Source organism: Physella acuta, unplaced genomic scaffold (assembly GCF_028476545.2).
Source record: "Physella acuta isolate Inbredline_101_S28 unplaced genomic scaffold, ASM2847654v3 ptg000972l, whole genome shotgun sequence".
In the NCBI taxonomy this organism is placed as follows: Eukaryota; Metazoa; Mollusca; class Gastropoda; family Physidae; genus Physella; species Physella acuta.
Window position 1 is genome coordinate 287838 of NW_026732489.1, and position 25139 is coordinate 312976.

At 40.5% G+C, this 25139-nt stretch overlaps 1 protein-coding gene across 1 annotated transcript; it reads left to right on the plus strand.

Moving 5' to 3' along the window:
• Positions 1 to 3: 3 nt before the first annotated feature.
• On the plus strand, positions 4 to 23615 carry LOC131954096 (uncharacterized). The gene is made up of 24 exons (XM_059317618.1): positions 4 to 184; positions 7372 to 7439; positions 7722 to 7887; positions 8000 to 8823; positions 9977 to 10081; positions 10610 to 10755; positions 10809 to 10873; positions 10961 to 11070; positions 12463 to 12558; positions 12869 to 12995; positions 13174 to 13291; positions 13782 to 13907; positions 14132 to 14248; positions 14413 to 14587; positions 14776 to 14979; positions 16017 to 16187; positions 16616 to 16710; positions 17298 to 17468; positions 17712 to 17869; positions 20214 to 20372; positions 20987 to 21135; positions 21579 to 21671; positions 22073 to 22179; positions 22923 to 23615. The coding sequence occupies exons 2-24, from the start codon at positions 7374 to 7376 to the stop codon at positions 23179 to 23181; spliced, it is 3807 nt and encodes a 1268-aa protein (XP_059173601.1). The 5' UTR covers positions 4 to 184; positions 7372 to 7373; the 3' UTR covers positions 23182 to 23615.
• The last annotated feature ends 1524 nt before the right edge of the window (positions 23616 to 25139 follow it).

Consider the following 25139-nt stretch of genomic DNA (forward strand, 5'->3'; position numbering starts at 1 on the left):
TCTTAGACCGTCTTGTCTAGGGTGACTTCTTAATTTTAAATTTCCCAAATGAAAGGACTAGTTTTTGTCTGTCTACGGACTGAATGAAGTCTGAATGTTCGCAAGTAAAGTTGGATGTGTTGGAGGCTAATCTATTGTCAGACACAGCGTGTGAACTTTGGGGCTGATATTAATTTTTCATAAGGTAAGACACAACTTTACAGGTGAAAAAGTTTAAATTATTTTTAGACTAGATTCTAGTTATGAAAGAATTACAAAACGGGACAATTGAAAATTTATGTCTGAATTATTTTGTAAACAAACCTGAACTAAACAGAGTCTCAAGTAAATAATGTACACAGTTAAAGAAAAAATTACTTAAGCTAGAGAAGTGGAAGTTTATTTTTATATCATTAATCATTAATCTAAGCAAATAGAACTCGTGAGACAGTTAAGACTTTCGATCCATCACAATTATGGGTAGGCCTACAGTTTTTAAATATCCGCCGTTCATGTCTTTTTGATGGTCAACTTCATATACAGTGTTTCTTCCAGACTTTTTTCTCCGGGGGGCATTTGAAATCTTCGGGGGGGCGGTAAACTTTCTTCGGGGGGGCGGACACTGTTAAAAGTATATATTTTCTATATAAATTATATAAATTTCATTTCCTTCGGGGGGGGGGGGGGCGGTAAAAAATTTTCGGGGGGGCTTCGCCCCCCCCGAAGAGATGCCTGGAAGAAACTCTGTTCATATAGCTTCATGAAACTTGAAACTTGAGAACAAAGAAAACATGTGTACTTCGACGTCGATCAGTGGAATCGAACAATGAGTATCTATTGAGTTTTAAAAGGTAATCGAATGATCGCATTGTCGATCTCCCTCAACACCATGGCTACCATTTAAACACAACATGTCGGTTGTTGGCCTAAATAAACTCAGAATCAATGTATCGATACTCAATTGCTATTGATTTTCCACTCGCAGCCTTTTACTTTTAAAAATTCACAGCGGGCCTGTAAGAAATGTAAACAATCAGGCTTGGTGGAGTAAAGGAAAGTGAATTGTGGGACAGTGGGTGGAGATTGGTGTTCTTTTAAAATAAAGTGGCACCTCTGTACAGGCTGGTCCACAACTTTCTCCCCAAGGCTGGTCCACGGTCCACAACTTTCTCCCACGGCTGGTCCACAACTTTCTCCCACGGCTGGTCCACGGTCCACAACTTTCTCCCACGGCTGGTCCACAACTTTCTCCCACGACTGGTCCACGGTCCACAACTTTCTCCCACGGCTGGTCCACAACTTTCTCCCACGGCTGGTCCACAACTTTCTCCCACGGCTGGTCCACAACTTTCTCCCACGGCTGGTCCACAACTTTCTCCCACGGCTGGTCCACGGTCCACAACTTTCTCCCACAGCTGGTCCACAACTTTCTCCCACGGCTGGTCCACAACTTTCTCCCACGGCTGGTCCACGGTCCACAACTTTCTCCCACGGCTGGTCCACGGTCCACAACTTTCTCCCACGGCTGGTCCAGGGTCCACAACTTTCTCCCACGGCTGGTCCACAACTTTCTCCCACGGCTGGTCCACGGTCCACAACTTTCTCCCACGGCTGGTCCACAACTTTCTCCCACGGCTGGTCCACGGTCCACAACTTTCTCCCACGGCTGGTCCACGGTCCACAACTTTCTCCCACGGCTGGTCCACGGTCCACAACTTTCTCCCACGGCTGGTCCACAACTTTTTCCCACGGCTGGTCCACAACTTTCTCCCACGGCTGGTCCACAACTTTCTCCCACGGCTGGTCCACGGTCCACAACTTTCTCCCACAGCTGGTCCACAACTTTCTCCCACGGCTGGTCCACAACTTTCTCCCACGGCTGGTCCACAACTTTCTCCCACGGCTGGTCCACGGTCCATAACTTTCACCCACGGCTGGTCCACAACTTTCTCCCACAGCTGGTCCATGGTCCACAACTTTCTCCCACGGCTGGTCCACAACTTTCTCCCACGGCTGGTCCACAACTTTCTCCCACGGCTGGTCCACGGTCCACAACTTTCTCCCACGGCTGGTCCACGGTCCACAACTTTCTCCCACAGCTGGTCCATGGTCCACAACTTTCTCCCACGGCTGGTCCACAACTTTCTCCCACGGCTGGTCCACAACTTTCTCCCACGGCTAGTCCACAACTTTCTCACACGGCTGGTCCACAACTTTCTCCCACGGCTGGTCCACAACTTTCTCCCACGGCTGGTCCACAACTTTCTCCCACGGCTGGTCCACGGTCCACAACTTTCTCCCACAGCTGGTCCACAACTTTCTCCCACGGCTGGTCCACAACTTTCTCCCACGGCTGGTCCACAACTTTCTCCCACAGCTGGTCCACAACTTTCTCCCACAGCTGGTCCACAACTTTCTCCCACGGCTGGTCCACAACTTTCTCCCACGGCTGGTCCACAACTTTCTCCCACGGCTGGTCCACGGTCCATAACTTTCACCCACGGCTGGTCCACAACTTTCTCCCACAGCTGGTCCATGGTCCACAACTTTCTCCCACGGCTGGTCCACAACTTTCTCCCACGGCTGGTCCACAACTTTCTCCCACGGCTGGTCCACGGTCCACAACTTTCTCCCACGGCTGGTCCACGGTCCACAACTTTCACCCACGGCTGGTCCACAACTTTCTCCCACAGCTGGTCCATGGTCCACAACTTTCTCCCACGGCTGGTCCACAACTTTCTCCCACGGCTGGTCCACAACTTTCTCCCACGGCTGGTCCACGGTCCACAACTTTCTCCCACAGCTGGTCCACAACTTTCTCCCACGGCTGGTCCACAACTTTCTCCGACGGCTGGTCCACAACTTTCTCCCACGGCTGGTCCACGGTCCACAACTTTCTTCCACAGCTGGTCCACAACTTTCTCCCACGGCTGGTCCACGACTTTCTCCCACGGCTGGTCCACGGTCCACAACTTTCTCCCACGGCTGGTCCACAACTTTCTCCTACGGCTGGTCCACGGTCCACAACTTTCTCCCACGGCTGGTCCACAACTTTCTCCCACGGCTGGTCCACGGTCCACAACTTTCTCCCACGGCTGGTCCACAACTTTCTCCCACGGCTGGTCCACGGTCCACAACTTTCTCCTACGGCTGGTCCACGGTCCACAACTTTCTCCCACGGCTGGTCAACGGTCCACAACTTTCTCCCACGGCTGGTCCACAACTTTCTCCCACGGCTGGTCCACGGTCCACAACTTTCTCCTACGGCTGGTCCACAACTTTCTCCCACGGCTGGTCCACGGTCCACAACTTTCTCCCACGGCTGGTCCACAACTTTCTCCCACGGCTGGTCCACAACTTTCTCCCACGGCTGGTCCACAACTTTCTCCCACGGCTGGTCCACGGTCCACAACTTTCTCCCACGGCTGGTCCACAACTTTCTCCTACGGCTGGTCCACGGTCCACAACTTTCTCCCACGGCTGGTCCACAACTTTCTCCCACGGCTGGTCCACAACTTTCTCCTACGGCTGGTCCACGGTCCACAACTTTCTCCTACGGCTGGTCCACGGTCCACAACTTTCTCCCACGGCTGGTCCACGGTCCACAACTTTCTCCTACGGCTGGTCCACGGTCCACAACTTTCTCCCACGGCTGGTCCACAACTTTCTCCCACGGCTGGTCCACAACTTTCTCCCACGGCTGGTCCACAACTTTCTCCCACGGCTGGTCCACAACTTTCTCCCACGGCTGGTCCACAACTTTCTCCCACGGCTAGTCCACAACTTTCTCCCACGGCTGGTCCACAACTTTCTCCCACGGCTGGTCCACAACTTTCTCCCACGGCTGGTCCACAACTTTCTCCCACGGCTGGTCCACAACTTTCTCCCACGGCTGGTCCACGGTCCACAACTTTCTCCCACGGCTGGTCCACAACTTTCTCCCACGGCTGGTCCACAACTTTCTCCCACGGCTGGTCCACGGTCCACAACTTTCTCCCACGGCTGGTCCACAACTTTCTCCTACGGCTGGTCCACGGTCCACAACTTTCTCCTACGGCTGGTCCACGGTCCACAACTTTCTCCCACGGCTGGTCCACGGTCCACAACTTTCTCCCACGGCTGGTCCACAACTTTCTCCCACGGCTGGTCCACAACTTTCTCCCACGGCTGGTCCACAACTTTCTCCCACGGCTGGTCCACGGTCCACAACTTTCTCCCACGGCTGGTCCACAACTTTCTCCCACGGCTGGTCCACAACTTTCTCCCACAGCTGGTCCACGGTCCACAACTTTCTCCCACGGCTGGTCCACAACTTTCTCCCACGGCTGGTCCACAACTTTCTCCCACGGCTGGTCCACAACTTTCTCCCACGGCTGGTCCACAACTTTCTCCCACGGCTGATCCACAACTTTCTCCCCCGGCTGGTCCACAACTTTCTCCCACGGCTGGTCCACGGTCCACAACTTTCTCCCACAGCTGGTCCACAACTTTCTCCCACGGCTGGTCCACAACTTTCTCCCACGGCTGGTCCACAACTTTCTCCCAGGGCTGGTCCACAACTTTCTCCCACGGCTGGTCCACAACTTTCTCCCACGGCTGGTCCACTGTCCACAACTTTCTCCCACGGCTGGTCCACAACTTTCTCCCACGGCTGGTCCACGGTCCACAACTTTCTCCCACGGCTGGTCCACGGTCCACAACTTTCTCCCACGGCTGGTCCACGGTCCACAACTTTCTCCCACGGCTGGTCCACGGTCCACAACTTTCTCCCACGGCTGGTCCACGGTCCACAACTTTCACCCACGGCTGGTCCACAACTTTCTCCCACAGCTGGTCCACGGTCCACAACTTTCTCCCACGGCTGGTCCACAACTTTCTCCCACGGCTGGTCCACGGTCCACAACTTTCTCCCACGGCTGGTCCACGGTCCACAACTTTCTCCCACGGCTGGTCCATGGTCCACAACTTTCTCCCACGGCTGGTCCACGGTCCACAACTTTCTCCCACGGCTGGTCCACGGTCCACAACTTTCACCCACGGCTGGTCCACAACTTTCTCCCACGGCTGGTCCACAACTTTCTCCCACGGCTGGTCCACGGTCCACAACTTTCTCCCACGGCTGGTCCACGGTCCACAACTTTCTCCCACGGCTGGTCCACGGTCCACAACTTTCTCCTACGGCTGGTCCACAACTTTCTCCCACGGCTGGTCCACGGTCCACAACTTTCTCCCACGGCTGGTCCACGGTCCACAACTTTCTCCCACGGCTGGTCCATGGTCCACAACTTTCTCCCACGGCTGGTCCACGGTCCACAACTTTCTCCCACGGCTGGTCCACGGTCCACAACTTTCACCCACGGCTGGTCCACAACTTTCTCCCACGGCTGGTCCACAACTTTCTCCCACGGCTGGTCCACGGTCCACAACTTTCTCCCACGGCTGGTCCACAACTTTCTCCCACGGCTGGTCCACAACTTTCTCCCACGGCTGGTCCACAACTTTCTCCCACGGCTGGTCCACGGTCCACAACTTTCTCCCTCGGCTCGTCCACAACTTTCTCCCACGGCTGGTCCACAACTTTCACCCACGGCTGGTCCACAACTTTCTCCCACGGCTGGTCCACAACTTTCTCCCACGGCTGGTCCACGGTCCACAACTTTCTCCCACGGCTGGTCCACGGTCCACAACTTTCTCCCACGGCTGGTCCACGGTCCACAACTTTCTCCCACGGCTGGTCCACGGTCCATAACTTTCTCCCACGGCTGGTCCACAACTTTCTCCCCCGGCTGGTCCACAACTTTCTCCCACGGCTGGTCCACAACTTTCTCCCACGGCTGGTCCACAACTTTCACCCACGGCTGGTCCACAACTTTCTCCCACGGCTGGTCCACGGTCCACAACTTTCTCCCACGGCTGGTCCACGGTCCACAACTTTCTCCCACGGCTGGTCCACGGTCCACAACTTTCTCCCTCGGCTCGTCCACAACTTTCTCCCACGGCTGGTCCACAACTTTCACCCACGGCTGGTCCACAACTTTCTCCCACGGCTGGTCCACAACTTTCTCCCACGGCTGGTCCACGGTCCACAACTTTCTCCCACGGCTGGTCCACGGTCCACAACTTTCTCCCACGGCTGGTCCACGGTCCACAACTTTCTCCCACGGCTGGTCCACAACTTTCTCCCACGGCTGGTCCACGGTCCACAACTTTCTCCCACAGCTGGTCCGCGATTGAAAAGTTTCACCAACGGCCATAGCAACTGTTGTGTGACCACCAGCCCATACGTCACACACTTTAAGTGCGCATGTCAATACTGGCTCTAAACACCAATCATTGTAGGGACAACTCAACTTCCTTTTGTTTTATTGAAAGGTTTGCGTGATTTCCCTTTACTTGCACGAGATGGAAGAAAAACGCGGGAGTTCAATGTACAGGGCGCTACACATACTCACACGCACGGACGCACATACACATATACACACGCACATACACACGCACATACACACATACACACGAACACTTCCATACAATGTTCATAGCCTCGGGGTCCCAAGTCAACCGAGTTGACAAAATACACGACAGCCTGAATAAACCTGTTTGAAGTGGCATTGAACGTTGCTGCCACGCACTATTGACACAGAAAAAATAGTTTATAATATGGTGCAAATCATGACCAAGGTTCTAAAAATAACCAACATAATAGCTAATATTATACGCTCGTGAATTGAAGAATGTAAAAACTAAGTCTACACTAATGCACGCGTGGGATCCAATGTTACATTTTATGTTACCATTTTAGCGCGGCTTGTCTTGGCACCTATTGTGGCTTAATTAATTGGACTACTAATTATAACATGCAAACACACGTGTTGTAACATTCATAATTTATAATTGTACTGAGTGACAGACTTTCTATCCACAAAGCGGGTAAGTGAATAAACGTCTTTTAAAAACATTTTGAAATACAAATTATGTCAAAACTTTGGGAGAAAAAACTATTTAAAAAACAAACGCAAGGAATGTCGGCTATTAGGGCAAATTGAAAAAAGATTTTAATTTGCAACTCGCATATTTTAAAATGGACTGTTTTCTCTAAAACTAATATTTTATGATGCCACAGTAATTTTTAAAAATGGTCTGTTTTCTCTGACACTAATATATGATGCCACTGTCATATTTTTAAATGGTCTGTTTTCTCTGACACTAATATATGATGCCACTGTCATATTTTTAAATGGTCTGTTTTCTCTGACACTAATATATGATGCCACTGTCATATTTTTAAATGGTCTGTTTTCTCTGACACTAATATATGATGCCACTATCATATTTTAAAATGGACTGTTTTCTCTGACACTAATATATGATGCCACTGTCATTTTTTCACATCAGCAATGACATCCAAAGCGGGAGACGCGTCAGAAGACGGAGACTTTGTGGCACTCAGAGAAAGTAGACAGGTAATGTCTTTAAGGGGGGGGGGGGGGGTAATGTCTTTAGGGGAAATGGAGTAATTTGTAGTAGAGGAAGAACAACACTGGGGGGGGGGGGGGAGGGGGGTGGTTACAGAACGGGTAAGGTAGAATATCTAAGTTTAGGGTCCTACAAGGTCTGCGAGCCTTCAACATAACATCTACACAGCATAAGTGTTGCTACGCCCACTGTGGGATGTCTCTATGATATCTGCAAGATATCTGTCACACGCCCTACACCTGCCTGACTCTATTTTCTCGTCCCCCTAGGCACGAGTCCCCGAGACCCTCGAGATACCAGCCAAGCTACTGAACGAAATTCTAGAAAATTCCAAGGAAGGCAACAGACCAACGTCAGCATCCAAGCGGATCCAATCTGGCATAGCAAGAAAACGTACACACATCGGGAAAGAAGTTTTGTGGGCGGAGTTAACAGGTAACTGACTTCTTGTTTAATGACTCTAAATGTTGATATAAGTAATGTTGATTGAAAGTCCATCGTACAAAATAACCGAATACCTAAAATATATTTTATCCATCTTTCACAGATGCCATCTCCAGTGGCGTGGCTGCCTTTAAGGCCGCGATCACAAAAATCTCCATCAGCAACAAACTGTTCAGTAAAGCTTTGTTGGATCCAGTCAACAGCCAAAATATTTTACATTTGGCCGTGGAGCTAAAGAGCACTGACCTCGTTAACGCTGTCCTTGAGCACGCAGACGAGGACTTGATACAGCAGGCGTTTGAAGTGGACGTCTCGAATATTGTTGGCAAGAAAAATGTTTTGCATCAAGTTGTCGAACAAAATAATATGGGCCTTTTGAAAACTCTTTTGGGGAAAATTTCAACGGTTCAAAAACGTTTGGCATTGCTAAATCAGGAAACACCAGTGGAGATTATAGGTCAAAGGCCAAGGACGTTCCCCTGTTTACACTTGGCAGCTTATTACGGGTTCACTGAAATAGTAGATTATATTATTGCACAAGGAGTTGATGTGAATCATGTTAATGCTAAAAACGACACGTCTTTGCTATGGGCTTCACGTTGGGGGCACAGAGAGACGGTTCGAGCTTTGTTGAAACTAGGAGCTCTCCCGAGTGTGGAGAACGACAAAGGTTCTACGGCTTTGTACTGGGCGGTGCGCTACGGGCACACGGAAACTGTTGATATACTGGCCAGGGAAGGCCATGCAAATGTGAGCCAAACTAGAAAGCTTGGATTAGTCGCTCCCATTGTTTTGGCCTGCGCTTTAGGATTTGTAGACATAGTGCCGATTTTGTTAGAGTTTAAGGCAGATCCAAATTTTGCCATCAGAGGAGGGGAGAGGCCAATACACCACGCAGGGAGAGAGGGATTTTCTAAAATAATTGAGGTAGGTAGAAGTTTGACCAAATGTGATAATAACAACATGCTTATACTGCCGGCTTCCATATATAAATCCGGAGGGGGGGGGGGGGCAGTGTGTTTGTATGTCTTTGTGAGGAGGGAGGAGGGGGTAAGAGAAGCCGGACAACAGACTTCAAAGGGGGGGGGGGGGAAGGAATACTTATTTTGGGAATTTTGAATTACCAGTCGTGTGCTCTACCACCTTTCCATGCCATGATTGAACAAAAATGAGGAAAACCTAGATCTATAAATATTTGTTGTGTCCCACGCGTGTAAGCAGCCTCACATTAAATGTAGATCTAGAAATATTTTTTTTCTGAGAGGATATTATGTCTTGTCATCATTTAGTTAGGGCCATTCAACACGTTTTCCATTATATGAATCTACTTCTGTATTACCAAATCTAGTATAGATAGTATTGCAATATTTTCGTATTTAAAAATTATGTTATTCAACAAAATGTATTCCAATTAATTCACCCAGTACGCATGCTTCGTGTGCTTTCTGGCATTTTTAGGTCATAAAACGCAATTTTGAGACTAGTCTAAGTTAAAAATAATTGGCGGCAAAAATATAACCTGTCCTGGTCAAATGACTATCGTCAGGCTTGCATATTTTATTTATTTTTTTAAAGTTAGGATCTATAAAGCCGTCTATTACTTATTTTACTATCTAGAAATCTAGATCTAGTCTAGAAGACAGATTGAGTTGAGATATCTACTAAAGAGTACTAAAGACTAAGATTTAATATACTAGATTCTAGATATCTAGTAGATCTCTAATTAATTCTGGTCTAGAATCTAATATCTACAAATCTAATATTATCTAGATCTAGTTATCTAGATTTTAGATCTAAAATAAAATAGTAGATCTAGATCTAGTAACTAGTATAATGAATTAATAGTTAGATCTACTCGATCTAGTAATACTATTTATAGGCCTATGTGGATTTCACTGCATAATCACTATTTACTACAGCCTGTACAGGACTATATCTATACTTAATACTTAAATAAAACACATTTTTAATTTTCATATAAAATTTATTGTGAGTATGCCCTGAATTATAGGTCTACTTTAATTTCATGAATGATGATTGTCTGCAAGTATGAAGTAAACATGTAAAAACATCTGAACAGATTCTTGTGGCCAGCGGTGCAGAAATAGATGCAGCAGATGAGCGGGGTGATACAGCCCTACTTTTAACTGCTAAACATGGACAGCCTAAAGCCTTACAGACACTGGTTAGTATAAGCTTTATTTTTAACTGCTAAACATGGACAGCCTAAAGCCTTAAAGACTCTGGTTAGTATAAAAAAAATTTAACTGCTATACATGGACAGCCTAAAGCCTTACAGACCTTGGTTAGTGTAAGCTTTATTTTTAACTGCTAAACATGGACAGCCTAAAGCCTTACAGACACTGGTTAGTATAAGCTTTATTTTTAACTGCTAAACATGGACAGCCTAAAGCCTTACAGACTCTGGTTAGTTAAAAAAAAATTTTACAAATTACATTTATGGAACTGACAATTACTGCTATATGTCTAGTTTCTTAACATGTTAAACAAGAAAACATGTTTGAGCTATTCACTTTTAAAGCTAGTAAGCCTATCCATCATTTTGCAATTATGAAAGATTCCTAAAATTACCTATCTTCAAGCTCTTATAAAGTAGAAACCTGTAAGTATAGAATCACAAATAGAATAAGACCTATTTGTAAGTTCAAATGTCAATTTCAAATGTCAATTTCAAGTGTCAATTTTCTATCAGCTGCAGTTGGGGGCGAATGTCAACCATAAGAACCTGATGGAAGAAGATGTTTGGACGTACGCTGTCAGCAACGACAACGACACCATCTTAAAGTTACTGGTCATACATCAGCGAACACTGGAGCAAAAGGGACTGGTTGACAGTAAGTTAGTCATACATCAAAGGGACTGGTTGATAGTACTTTAGTCATACATTAAAGCGACACCATCTTAAAGTTACTGGTCATACATCAGCGAACACTGGAGCAAAAGGGACTGGTTGACAGTAAGTTAGTCATACATCAAAGGGATTGGTTGACAGGCCTACATTTTCAAAAAAATATTTAAAAAGTGATTCTTTTCTTACTTTCAGATGACGTTGATTTTGGCCGGAGAAATTCTTTATCTGGCGTCAATTCTCTGCTCTACCTGGCAGCTACAGCTGGCAACACAGACAGGATGAAATTATTGTTTGAGCTCAAGGTAAGACAGGATGAAATTATTGTTTGAGCTCAAGGTAAGACAGGATGAAATTATTGTTTGAGCTCAAGGTAAGACAGGATGAAATTATTGTTTGAGCTCAAGGTAAGACAGAATGAAATTATTGTTTGAGCTCAAGGTAAGACAGGATGAAATTATTGTTTGAGCTCAAGGTAAGACAGAATGAAATTATTGTTTGAGCTCAAGGTAAGACAGACAGGATGAAATTATTGTTTGAGCTCAAGGTAAGACAGGATGAAATTATTGTTTGAGCTCAAGGTAAGACAGGATGAAATTATTGTTTGAGCTCAAGGTAAGACAGAATGAAATTATTGTTTGAGCTCAAGGTAAGACAGAATGAAATTATTGTTTGAGCTCAAGGTAAGACAGAATGAAATTATTGTTTGAGCTCAAGGTAAGACAGGATGAAATTATTGTTTGAGCTCAAGGTAAGACAGAATGAAATTATTGTTTGAGCTCAAGGTAAGACAGAATGAAATTATTGTTTGAGCTCAAGGTAAGACAGGATGAAATTATTGTTTGAGCTCAAGGTAAGACAGAATGAAATTATTGTTTGAGCTCAAGGTAAGACAGACAGGATGAAATTATTGTTTGAGCTCAAGGTAAGACAGGATGAAATTATTGTTTGAGCTCAAGGTAAGACAGGATGAAATTATTGTTTGAGCTCAAGGTAAGACAGAATGAAATTATTGTTTGAGCTCAAGGTAAGACAGAATGAAATTATTGTTTGAGCTCAAGGTAAGACAGACAGGATGAAATTATTGTTTGAGCTCAAGGTAAGACAGGATGAAATTATTGTTTGAGCTCAAGGTAAGACAGAATGAAATTATTGTTTGAGCTCAAGGTAAGACAGACAGGATGAAATTATTGTTTGAGCTCAAGGTAAGACAGGATGAAATTATTGTTTGAGCTCAAGGTAAGACAGGATGAAATTATTGTTTGAGCTCAAGGTAAGACAGAATGAAATTATTGTTTGAGCTCAAGGTAAGACAGAATGAAATTATTGTTTGAGCTCAAGGTAAGACAGACAGGATGAAATTATTGTTTGAGCTCAAGGTAAGACAGGATGAAATTATTGTTTGAGCTTAAGGTAAGACAGAATGAAATTATTGTTTGAGCTCAAGGTAAGACAGAATGAAATTATTGTTTGAGCTCAAGGTAAGACAGACAGGATGAAATTATTGTTTGAGCTCAAGGTAACAGCTTGTGTTTTAAGATTTGAGCTCAATGTAACAGCTTGAGGTTTAAGATTTGAGCTCATGGATGTAGAAATGTTTAGTTAAAACAGATCAAGTTTTGTTAATTGTTTCAAAAGTTTAGTTCATGATTTACTTGATTAACAAATTGTCTAAAGTAGTTTTTTCTATTCTTCAGATTGATGCTAATTCTGCAGATGAAAATGGGAATAATTTTTTGCATTTTGCTGCCATCAGCAATAAGCCAGCTGTTATTAAACAGTTTCATCAATTGGTAATAATTATCTCAGATGTTTTAGTTAAATAACCTTTTGTTAATTTCATCAGTTGTTAATGATTATCTCAGATGTTTTAGTTAAATAACCTTTTGTTAATTTCATCAGTTGGTAATAATTATCTCAGATGTTTTAGTTAACTAATACTTTTTTAATTCCATCAAGAAATGTATTTTTCAAAACTTGAAATTTGAGAGTTTAGGTTCAAAATCTTATCATGACATCACGCCTGCCCTTTTAATCTCCTATCTATGCCCATCTCACCTGACTTTTAATCTCTATTTTATGTTCTGATCCATCCGCACCCAGGTAAACATTGACAGCACAAACAACTACGGGAACACAGCCCTACATGAAGCTTGTATGAAAGGTCATCACGAGGTCATTATGGAGCTCATACAGTACAAAGCAATGGCTAATATCAGAAATTCTCAGGGTAACTGATTCAAGCATGTTCAATGACCTGCCTAATTAGTTAAATAATTTCAATCGCAAACAAATCCTACAAAACTGATACCCTAAAATATTATTGTGAGAGCATAATTAGCCAAGAAATAATTAAGACAACTGGGGTCACTATTAAAACTGTTGTAATATATCATGTTTGTGTGTAGGTGAAACAGCCCTACATGTTGCGGCCTACTCCAAACATATTCAGCCTCAAACTGTGTCAAAGCTTATGGATTACATCATCAAGACACATCCCTGGGAGTGTCTCAACATTTCTGACAAGTGAGGCAATCTTTTGGAGTAGAAAATATTTTTGTTATGAGTCTTTTGTTTTAGAATTTTATTAGACGATATGAGGCAATGTTTTTGGTGTAGAAAATTTTAATTTAGAAACATTTTTGAAATGTTTAAAAATAATCAGATCACTTGTTTAAAAGTTCTAGTTGTTATCAGATCATATTTCAGCAGCTGTCTAAGCACTAAATTAAGGTTGTCATCTCTCCCACTCTGTTGTCTCTGTCATTTAATTCACCTATGTGTCTGGAGTTAAAAATTTTGTACATTAAACTGTGCCATGTGTTGTTAACCTATATGGCATAGCGTTGCAGTTTTGCAGTTAACCAGTTTTTTTGTACATTAAACTGTGTCCCCTGTTGTTAAATAAACCAGTTTTTGTACATTAAACTGTGTCCCTTGTTGTTCAGTTAACCAGTTTTTGTACCTGTCTGTAGCCAATCTTTAAACTCTGTCATCTGTTGTATTATCTCAACAGTCTTGGAAACAACCCATTACACATCGCGGCAAAATTTGCTCGGCCAGAGGTTCTCTGGGAGTTTAGATTTGTGCGCTTTAAGGACGCAGATGTAGACGGCAACATTGCTCTTCATGAGGCTGTCAGGTAAGTTTTGACACTCAATCTTTTGTTTATCCTTGTTGCCATGGAAACTGCTGTTGATGGAAGCACATTCTTTTAGTGATGTGCAATTAAAAATACTAGTTTGTGAATAATTTTCTTTCTGCAACTGTTTCAAAAATTTTGTTTTACAATGCACAAACTTGTTGAAACAAGTTTTTTTTTTTCAAAAAGTTTGTGATTTGTAAAACAAAATTTTAAAACTTCAGACCAGGAGAGCCAGAAGTTCTGGACATGATGCTGGACATTTATGACGCCATGAAGAGGGACTGTGACATCAATCACCAGAACAAAAAGATGCAGACCTGCTTGCACTTAGCTGCCAGGTTAGGGGTCAAATGTTCCGCAGATGTTTTTAGAAGTCAATTGTACAGCAGATGTTGTATTGTATTAATAGACGCAATTTATTATAAATTCCTAATTTAATTATTTTATGTCATTGATATCCATCTCTCTGTACCTAATGATACAATAATTTTATGAAATTCAGAGAAGGTTTTTTGGCAAGTGTCAAACGTCTGATTTTGTTTGGTGCGGATATCTCATTGGCTGACCACAAGGGGAACACAGTGCTACACATACTGACCAGCCTGACCGTGACTGACCCACTACACAGCTCACGTTATCTGGAGATCATTCAAGCTATACTGGACAGGGCACCACAGGTCAGCTCATGATTCTAGTACCTTTGTTGTCCTGCTATTGACAGGACACCACAGGTCAGCTGTCTTGTCCTGCTATTTCTTTATCTTCAGCTGTTTGTTAATAGTCCATTAATCTGACTGTATGTTGTGGTTGCAGTAGTCCATTAATCTGACTATGTTGATGTTACAGTAGTACATTAATTTTACAGTGGTACGGCGCAGTGAAGAACCTAAAGCTAGGAGACAACAAAGAGCTCCAGTCGTCCCTGTACATCAAACGAAGAGCTATCTTAACCCTGGTCACTGAGAGGCCCAACAAGGAGGATCTGACTGTCCTGGACTTCGCCTGTAAGGTTGGGGCCAGTGATGTCATTCTCTTACTGGTCACCATGGAGGACGTGCTGGTCTTTAAGGTCAGTCTGTGGGTTTATGCCCAGTTGTTGAATGCCCACAACTTTCCTGGTTTTACAACCTTTTATTTAGCTTGATTCTTCTGTCTGTCATTATTTCATCTCTGTCTGTCATTCTTTCATCTCTGTCTGTCATTCTTTCATCTCTGTCTGTCATTCTTTTATCTCTGTCATTCTTTTATCTCTGTCTGTCATTCTTTTATCTGTCTGTCATTCTTTTATCTCTGTCTGTCATTCTTTTATCTCTGTCTGTCATTCTTTTATCTCTGTCTGTCATTCTTTTATCTCTGTCTGTCATTCTTTCATCTCTGTCATTCTTTTATCTCTGTCATTCTTTTATCTCTGTCATTCTTTCATCTCTGTCTGTCATTCTTTTATCTCTGTCAGTCATTCTTTCATCTCTGTCTGTCATTCTTTCATCTCTGTCTGTCATTCTTTCATCTTTGTCTGTCATGGGTCTAAATTTGAAAGCAAATTTCCTAAACTTCTAGCAAACTAATTTATTTCCAAAATTTCAAACTTGACATGTAGGTCAAGATCTGGTGTCAATAAAATGTGACATAGACTTTGACATAATTAGATAAAGGATACCTTTTTTTTAAATAATAAAAGATTGCTATATAAAGAAGCCTGCTAATATTTTTTGCCCTATTATACACACATTTGTGCTTTCATTTGGCATGCAATGGCTTTCAGTTTAGTGATTCAACTTTATTATAATTTAAAAAGTATTTAATAAAAAAAACATTTATAATGACAAGTTCTTATGTGTGCACAAAAAAATTAAAATGTTTTTCTTTTTAAAATATTAATGCACAACTATTTAAATAAACATATAAAAAGCATGAGTCACTGAATTCTCTATTTAATACTGTTACTTAAGTTTTATAAGCAACCCACACTTTTGTTTATAGTTATGAATTATTGTATATTTAAAGAAAATCTTTTTATTTTCTTCTCTTTAGTCATCTATGAAGCTTGTTATTACAAACCTTTTTGATGTAAAAACAATTTCTAACACAAAATTACTGTTCATGTAGGTTGGCAAAAATCTGCGCTACGACATCACTAACATTACACCCAGGACAAATGGGACGCTGGGCAGTATGTGGAACCAAGGGTCAGTTTCTCCTAGACCTTCATGTTTAGAGTGGCTCCTGGCCACTGGTTCTGACTTGCCAGAAAATGCTGCTAAGGTTCTTGACCTTCAGGTAAATAATTGATTAAAATAGCATTAGCTTAGTTTTTTAGTTCAGTTTAAAAACAATGCTGTGTTTACTTACTTCAGTGAGAATATGTTGTATTAATTCCCCACCCCACTAACTGTTGTGTAAATTCCCCCCACCCCACTAACTATAATTCCCCACCCCACCAACTATAAATTCCCCCCCCCCACTATAAATTCCCCACCCCACTAGTTGTGTAAATTCCCCCCACCCCACTAACTATAATTCCCCACCCCACCAACTATAAATTCCCCCCGCCCCCCCCCCCCCCCAAAAACTATAAATTCCCCCCCCCCCCAACTATAAATTCCCCACCCCACCAACTATAAATTCCCCACCCCACCAACTATAAATTCCCCACCCCACCAACTATAAATTCCCCACCCCACTAACTCTTGTTCTAAATTTTCCAGCCCTTCAGTGACATAGAGACAGCCTACAGCTCAGTAGCTGCCTGGGCCTATGCTATAGTGATGATCGTCCACATTATCTACATGAGTATCTTCAGGTAGCTACACATACAAATCATTGCTTATACATTGTGGAATTCTTTTTAAAACTATTAATCAAATGTTCAAAGAACATGGTATTTTTAAAGTAGATTTGTTATCTTGATAAATTTGTAAACTTTTCCTGTTAGATAGGACTGACCCCCTGTCTCCAGTTAGCCAGGATTGACCCCCTGTCTCCAGTTAGCCAGGACTGACCCTCTGTCTCCGGTTAGCCATACTCTGTCTCCAGTTAGCCAGGATTGACCCTCTGTCTCCAGTTAGCCATACTCTGTCTCCAGTTAGCCAAGACTGACCCTCTGTCTCTAGTTAGCCAGGACTGACCCTCTGTCTCCAGTTAGCCAGGATTGACCCTCTGTCTCCAGTTAGCCATACTCTGTCTCCAGTTATCCAGGACTGACCCTCTGTCTCCAGTTAGCCAGGACTGACCCCCTGTCTCCAGTTAGCCAGGATTGACCCTCTGTCTCCAGTTAGCCAGGATTGACCCTCTGTCTCCAGTTAGCCAGGACTGACCCTCTGTCTCCAGTTAGCCAGGACTGACCCCCTGTCTCCAGTTAGCCAGGACTGACCCTCTGTATATTTTCAGCTGGTCAGGACTGACCCTCCTGTACAACAGCAGGACTAGCCCCGGAGAGAGGACCAACGACGGCCCCACACTGGTGACCTACATCATTGTGCCACTAGAACCTGCCTTCTTCGTCTTCTACAACGCATATCATATGGTCAAGTTGTGTTGTATGGGGGAGTTGTCTGTTAGGTAAAGACATATGGTCAAGTTGTATGGGGGAGTTGTCTGTTAGGTATTAGAATAATTATAATAATAAACTTTATTTTATATCAGTAATAATGGTTAAGTAGGCACATTGTCAGTAACAGATTTAAAAATGGAGTCTTTAATAGATTTATAAAAAAAAAAAGACACAGAATAATGAGGGTATACTAATTAAGTACTAATAAGATTTAAGTGATCTTATGAGGCTGACACCACTTTTATTTGTAGGTCAAAGTTGTCCCAGAAAGGAGTCTTGACCATACTGACCACATTTTTGTCTTTAATTGTTGGCCTCATATACTCCATATTTGTCATCATATGGATTGTAACGTATGCCGTGGACTATGCCTACATGGATTATTTCCTGGCCATAGCACTGTGTATAGGTTTGTTGTTTACATTTCTAGTTTTAGCACTGTGTATAGGTGTGTTGTTTACATTTCTAGTTTAGCACTGTGTGTAGGTTTGTTGTTTACATTTCTAGTTTAGCATTGTGTATAGGTTTGTTGTTTACATTTCTAGTTTAGCATTGTGTATAGGTTTGTTGTTTACATGTCTAGTTTAGCACTGTGTATAGTATAGGTTTGTTGTTTACATTTCTAGTTTAGCACTGTGTATAGGTTAGTTGTTTACATATCTAGTTTTAGCACTGTGTATAGGTGTGTTGTTTACATTTCTAGTTTTAGCACTGTGTATAGGTTTGTTGTTTACATTTCTAGTTTAGCACTGTGTATAGGTGTGTTGTTTACATTTCTAGTTTTAGCACTGTGTATAGGTTTGTTGTTTACATTTCTAGTTTAGCACTGTGTATATGTGTGTTGTTTACATTTCTAGTTTTAGCACTGTGTATAGGTTTGTTGTTTACATTTCTAGTTTAGCACTGTGTATAGGTGTGTTGTTTACATTTCTAGTTTAGCACTGTGTATAGGTTTGTTGTTTACATTTCTAGTTTTACCACTGTGTGTTGTTTACATGTCTAGTTTTAGCACTGTGTATAGGTTTGTTGTTTACATGTCTAGTTTTAGCACTGTGTATAGGTGTGTTGTGTTTACATTTCTAGTTTTAGCACTGTGTATAGGTTTGTTGTTTACATTTCTAGTTTAGCACTGTGTATAGGTGTTGTTTACATTTCTAGTTTTAGCACTGTGTATAGGTTTGTTGTTTACATGTCTAGTTTTAGCACTGTGTATAGGTGTGTTGTTTACATGTCTAGTTTTAGCACTGTGTATAGGTGTGTTGTTTACATTTCTAGTTTAGCACTGTGTATAGGTTTGTTGTTTACATTTCTAGTTTTAGCACTGTGTATAGGTGTGTTGTTTACATTTCTAGTTTAGCACTGTGTATAGGTTAGTTGTTTACATATCTAGTTTTAGCACTGTGTATAGGTGTGTTGTTTACATTTCTAGTTTTAGCACTGTGTATAGGTTTGTTGTTTACATTTCTAGTTTAGCACTGTGTATAGGTGTGTTGTTTACATTTCTAGTTTTAGCACTGTGTATAGGTTTGTTGTTTACATTTCTAGTTTAGCACCGTGTATATGTGTGTTGTTTACATTTTTAGTTTTAGCACTGTGTATAGGTTTGTTGTTTACATTTCTAGTTTAGCACTGTGTATAGGTGTGTTGTTTACATTTCTAGTTTAGCACTGTGTATAGGTTTGTTGTTTACATTTCTAGTTTTACCACTGTGTGTTGTTTACATGTCTAGTTTTAGCACTGTGTATAGGTTTGTTGTTTACATGTCTAGTTTTAGCACTGTGTATAGGTGTGTTGTGTTTACATTTCTAGTTTTAGCACTGTGTATAGGTTTGTTGTTTACATTTCTAGTTTAGCACTGTGTATAGGTGTTGTTTACATTTCTAGTTTTAGCACTGTGTATAGGTTTGTTGTTTACATGTCTAGTTTTAGCACTGTGTATAGGTGTGTTGTTTACATGTCTAGTTTTAGCACTGTGTATAGGTGTGTTGTTTACATTTCTAGTTTAGCACTGTGTATAGGTTTGTTGTTTACATTTCTAGTTTTAGCACTGTGTATAGGTTTGTTGTTTACATTTCTAGTTTTAGCACTGTGTATAGGTGTGTTGTTTACATTTCTAGTTTTAGCACTGTGTATATGTGTGTTGTTTACATTTCTAGTTTTAGCACTGTGTATAGGTTTGTTGTTTACATGTCTAGTTTTAGCACTGTGTGTAGGTGTGTTGTTTACGTTTCTAGTTTTAGCACTGTGTGTAGGTTTGTTGTTTACATTTCTAGTTTTAGCACTGTGTGTAGGTGTGTTGTTTACGTTTCTAGTTTTAGCACTGTGTGTAGGTGTGTTGTTTACGTTTCTAGTTTTAGCACTGTGTGTAGGAGTGTTGTTTTTCTTGTATGACAGTAATCAAATGTTGAATAAAATATTGTCCACTTTCTACTAAAATACTGATACTTGTGCAGAAAATGAAATAATTCTCTGATTAAACTAAGATCACTAGTTATTCAAGCAATGCTATAGTGTTGAAAACAAAATTGTGAATTGCTTGTACTTGAATGAGGCATCTCACTATTATCTCTAGCTGTTGTCTGAAATAAAATTTTGTGTGCAAGTTCCAAGCTTTTGAATTTCACAGTGAAATATATGTAACAACATAAAAAGTCACATGACTAGACTTTAGGCTATTTGTTAAAACTGTCAAATGTTTGCGTTTGTTTTAGCAACTTCAGGACTCAAATAATTGTAATAATGTTGTTTCTTAGGTTGGATGTACACCATAGCTTTCACCAGAGGATTTAAAGTTATCAACTACTTTTGGCGAATGATTCAAATCATGATTATCAGAGATGTGTTCAAATTTTTGTTTATCTACCTCTTTGTTCTGCTGGCTTTCTCATTTGCCTTCCATGCCCTCTTTCAAGGTAAGCCTAACCAAAGTCTTTCTCATTACTATTTGTTAATTTTTTTTAATTAATTTTAAAACTGATCAATTAATTAGTTTCCTTTAAGAACCTTTTTCTTTCTTCTCATTGTATCACAATTGAAAAATTAAGGGAAAAAACTCATATATTATCAATATTTTGTGTGGGTATAGTTTCAACCTTAACCAACTAAATATGTAATGACACACTTTGTGTGTGTAGTTTCAACCTTAACCAACTAAATATGTAATGACACACTTTGTGTGTGTAGTTTCAACCTTAACCAACTAAATATGTAATGACACACTTTGTGTGTGTAGTTTCAACCTTAACCAACTAAATATGTAATGACACACTTTGTGTGTGTAGTTTCAACCTTAACCAACTAAATATGTAATGACACACTTTGTGTGTGTAGTTTCTACCTCAGCCAACTAAATATGTAATGACACACTTTGTGTGTGTAGTTTCAACCTTAACCAACTAAATATGTAATGACACACTTTGTGTGTGTAGTTTCAGCCTTAACCAACTAAATATGTAATGACACACTTTGTGTGTGTAGTTTCAACCTTAACCAACTAAATATGTAATGACACACTTTGTGTGTGTAGTTTCAGCCAACATCGCTGTCCTGTATCCCAACCCAATCTACACTGTCTTCATCATGTTCAACATGCTCATTGGGATGGATTACATTTTTGAGACTGATGATGTTGAGAATGGTTTCACTAGTGTTAACAGAAGTTCATTGTTTCTCAAGGTAAGCTTGTACAAGTATTTGATGAGGATCAAATAGAAATTCACTATAGACTGAGTGATTAGACTTTCGGTTTGATGTATGTAATATGTTGTTTGTTATAAAGGTTTACTCTTTCAGATACTTTATGTGATCTATATAATAAACTGATTATAATCCTATCAACAGATACTGTATATGATCTACATAATAAACTGTTTATAATCTATGTATACTGTATGTAATCTACATAATAAACTGATTAATTTTATCAACAGATACTGTATATGATCTACATGATTAAATGTTTATAATCTAACAACATATACTGTATGTAATCTACATAATAAACTGATTATAATCCTATCAACAGAATCTGTATGTGATCTACATTATTAACTGTTTATATTCTATCAACAGATACTGTATGTGATCTACATGATTAACTGTTTATATTCTATCAACAGATACTGTATGTTATCTACATGATCTTGGCCACCATTGTTTTACTGAATCTGCTGATTGCCATGATGAATGACTCCTACCAAGAAATCCTTAGGGTACGTCCAAAAATGTGTTTCGTTAAATTCAAATCTTACAAGAGACATTAAGTTGTTTTGTTTTCTGACATACAGTGCAAAACTTATGCTTTCTGTGGTAGATAGTATGAGAGTATGACCAACATTTCAATGATCTGTGAGGTACAGTGTATGACGAAACAACATTGTAAAAAAAAATAATTGACAATAGAAGTCTCTAACTCTTGACACAGCATGACCGAGGTCACTTTGCCATTTCAAGTGTTCAATTTTTTTAACTTAAGCCAAAAATATGAACAGGTGACCAGATTTATTCAGCCACTTTCATTTCTGATTGTTTATTCAAGTGTTTGTAGAAACCTCTAATTCTCATATATTTGTGACCATAGCAACCTCTAATTCTCAAATATTTTTCCCTACAGAAACAACGTCAGGCCTGGAGAATTGAGTCTGTCCAACTTGGTGTTGATGTTGAGAAAAGTTTACCTTTGACCTTTCCCATGTTTAGTAAGGTCAAGGTTGTTAAAGGGTAACTTTATTTTTGCTAACTGCACATTTTATGAATTATTGATAAAATATCAATATATTATAAAGAATATTTTGTAAATGAAATTTAAATGTCTTATTATAGCTACATCTAAAGTTAAATGTGTTGTTACAGCTACATCTAAAGTTAAATGTGTTGTTTCAGCTACATCTAAAGTTAAATGTGTTGTTACAGCTACATCTAAAGTTAAATGTGTTGTTTCAGCTACATCTAAAGTTAAATGTGTTGTTTCAGCTACATCTAAAGTTAAATGTGTTGTTACAGCTACATCTAAAGTTAAATGTGTTGTTACAGCTACATCTAAAGTTAAATGTGTTGTTTCAGCTACATCTAAAGTTAAATGTGTTGTTTCAGCTACATCTAAAGTTAAATGTGTTGTTTCAGCTACATCTAAAGTTAATCTAAAGTTAAATGTGTTGTTACAGCTACATCTAAAGTTAAATGTGTTGTTTCAGCTACATCTAAAGTAAAATGTGTTGTTTCAGCTACATCTAAAGTTAAATGTGTTGTTACAGCTACATCTAAAGTTAAATGTGTTGTTACAGCTACATCTAAAGTTAAATGTGTTGTTTCAGCTACATCTAAAGTTAAATGTGTTGTTACAGCTACATCTAAAGTTAAATGTGTTGTTTCAGCTACATCTAAAGTTAAATGTGTTGTTTCAGCTACATCTAAAGTTAAATGTGTTGTTTCAGCTACGTCTAAAGTTAAATGTGTTGTTACAGCTACATCTGTCCCTCTGACAAGGAGAATGACATTCAGCGCTGGTACATTGAGGTACCCAAGGTGAAGTCAGTGACCGAGGCAGACGTGACGCAGGTGGAGGGGGAGAAGGAAGCCCTGGAGGAGCTTAAGTCCAAGATGGCGTCCACAGACACCAAGATGATGGAGCAGTACTTGAGCTTGAAAGCCAATGTTGATGATATTTTTAACATGTTAAAAAATATGGAACAAACTTTAGGAAACAAACCAAAAACTTCTTAATATTTATAGATTTTTTAAATTTTTGAACAAATTTCAGGAAACAAATACTCTTTCATCTTTGCATGTGAGATATTTTAAATGGCAGAGTACATTGAATAAATCTTTGTTAATTAAACCTAAAAATTAAAAAACTAAAATTCCTGGGGGAAAAATGATGCATTATAAAAACTTATTAAAAGGGAAAATATTGTAAAAATAATTCCTTAGCTGTAATAATGATGAAAGTTACTTTTGAAATGTACCTGATACAACTTTTCATGTCACTAATGTTTTAACTGTTGAATCTTGTTGATAAGCCTTGTTGAAAATCTGATAATTCAATGTTGTTGATATTTACCAAACTGCTGTTTCCCCTGTTGTTTATGAAGATGTTGACTCCACACTGTAAAGTACTGCTGAATAGGAAGTTTGTGTTTTATGTTGTATACAACTACCCCTGATTGGAGGGGGGGGGGGGGTATAACAATGCTCTGTAAACATTAGACGGGTTTGGCTGGGAGGCTGTCAGTCCAGGAAGGTCAAGGTTAGGGTGTAACATGGTGTGACCTCTGACCTGGAACCACCATCTTATTGTAAGATCAAACGATTTTGTTCTTGAATCAGCCTGCAATGTCTTTTGCTGTTGGATTTGTGAACATTGAAGCTGGTTAATGATGTTTTATTTGATACATAACACTGTACAGTGTAACCATCTTTGTAACTCCACAATTTTAGAATGATCATGTGATAGCTATTTTTAGCACCCGTTTTATTTATTAGTGAGTTGAAAACTTCAACGAATTTTAAAACAATTGTATGCAATCATTTGTTGATCAATTAAAATGAGAAGCAGTAATTATTTTATTTTTATTGAAGTGTGATGCGTGCAGCACAAAAAAATGAAGAAATTAGGTTAGATGAGGATAAATTGAAATTTTAACAAAATGAAAATTTTTTAATGAGTCTATTATCACATCGAGATGATGTCATCAAGTTTACAAAATGTTATCTTGAGTGAATTCTCAGCTATCAACGGGAGACTACTCTATTTAATAGGTAACTTACGTGATTATGTCCCCTTATGAAAGATGCCCCTGGGCTCAGGAGAACTGCGACACAAATGACGTGAATGTCTGTCGTGTTGGTACATTGACTTGACTTGGTATAATAGGATGACTTGTTACTACAGTGACATCATGACTTAGTACAGCGACATGACTTGGTACAGTGGCATGACTTAGTTGAAATGACACCTGTTTTATTTCCAAAATTAGTAACCTCCTTCACCCCCCCCCCCCTGATATGATATCTCCACCCACCCATAAAGTGCATCAAACAACAAAGGCCATTAAATGAAACCACAGAAGCATGGACAACATGGCGCGTATTTCTTTCAACAGACGACACGTCTGCTGTTATCTATGTATCGATTTCTATCGATCAAGCCAATCATCTGATTGATATGGTGAAGTCCTCTGTCATACAATTAAAGTATCATTATTTTATTCTGCGACAGTCCTGCTCTTGTGTGTCTAGTAGAATGCAGCACGGTGTAGAAAATCTCGTTTTTGGGATTAACGTAAGTTTTTTTGAATGTGCATTTATTACCGTCTGTTAACAAATAGACACACATTTTTTTTTTTTTTAGGAAAGTTTTCTAAATTTTGAATTGGTTAGAAGTTGAATGTTTGTATTGACATCAAATCTATCTAAGCTTATCGAATTATTGCAGACCTTATTTATTTTTGCTTATATATATATATATATATATATATATATATATATATATATATATATATATAATTTACATTTTGCTAACAATAACGTCAGACTTGCTTCCTAAAAACGTCATCGCGAGCCCCCAAAAGATCGACACAATTGTAAACAAAATAATTCTTAAATCTTATCTTTGTAGGGAAAAATATGAAGGTCACCTGACTTCTTCAGCCAATCTAAAATCAGAAATAAACCAAGAAAAA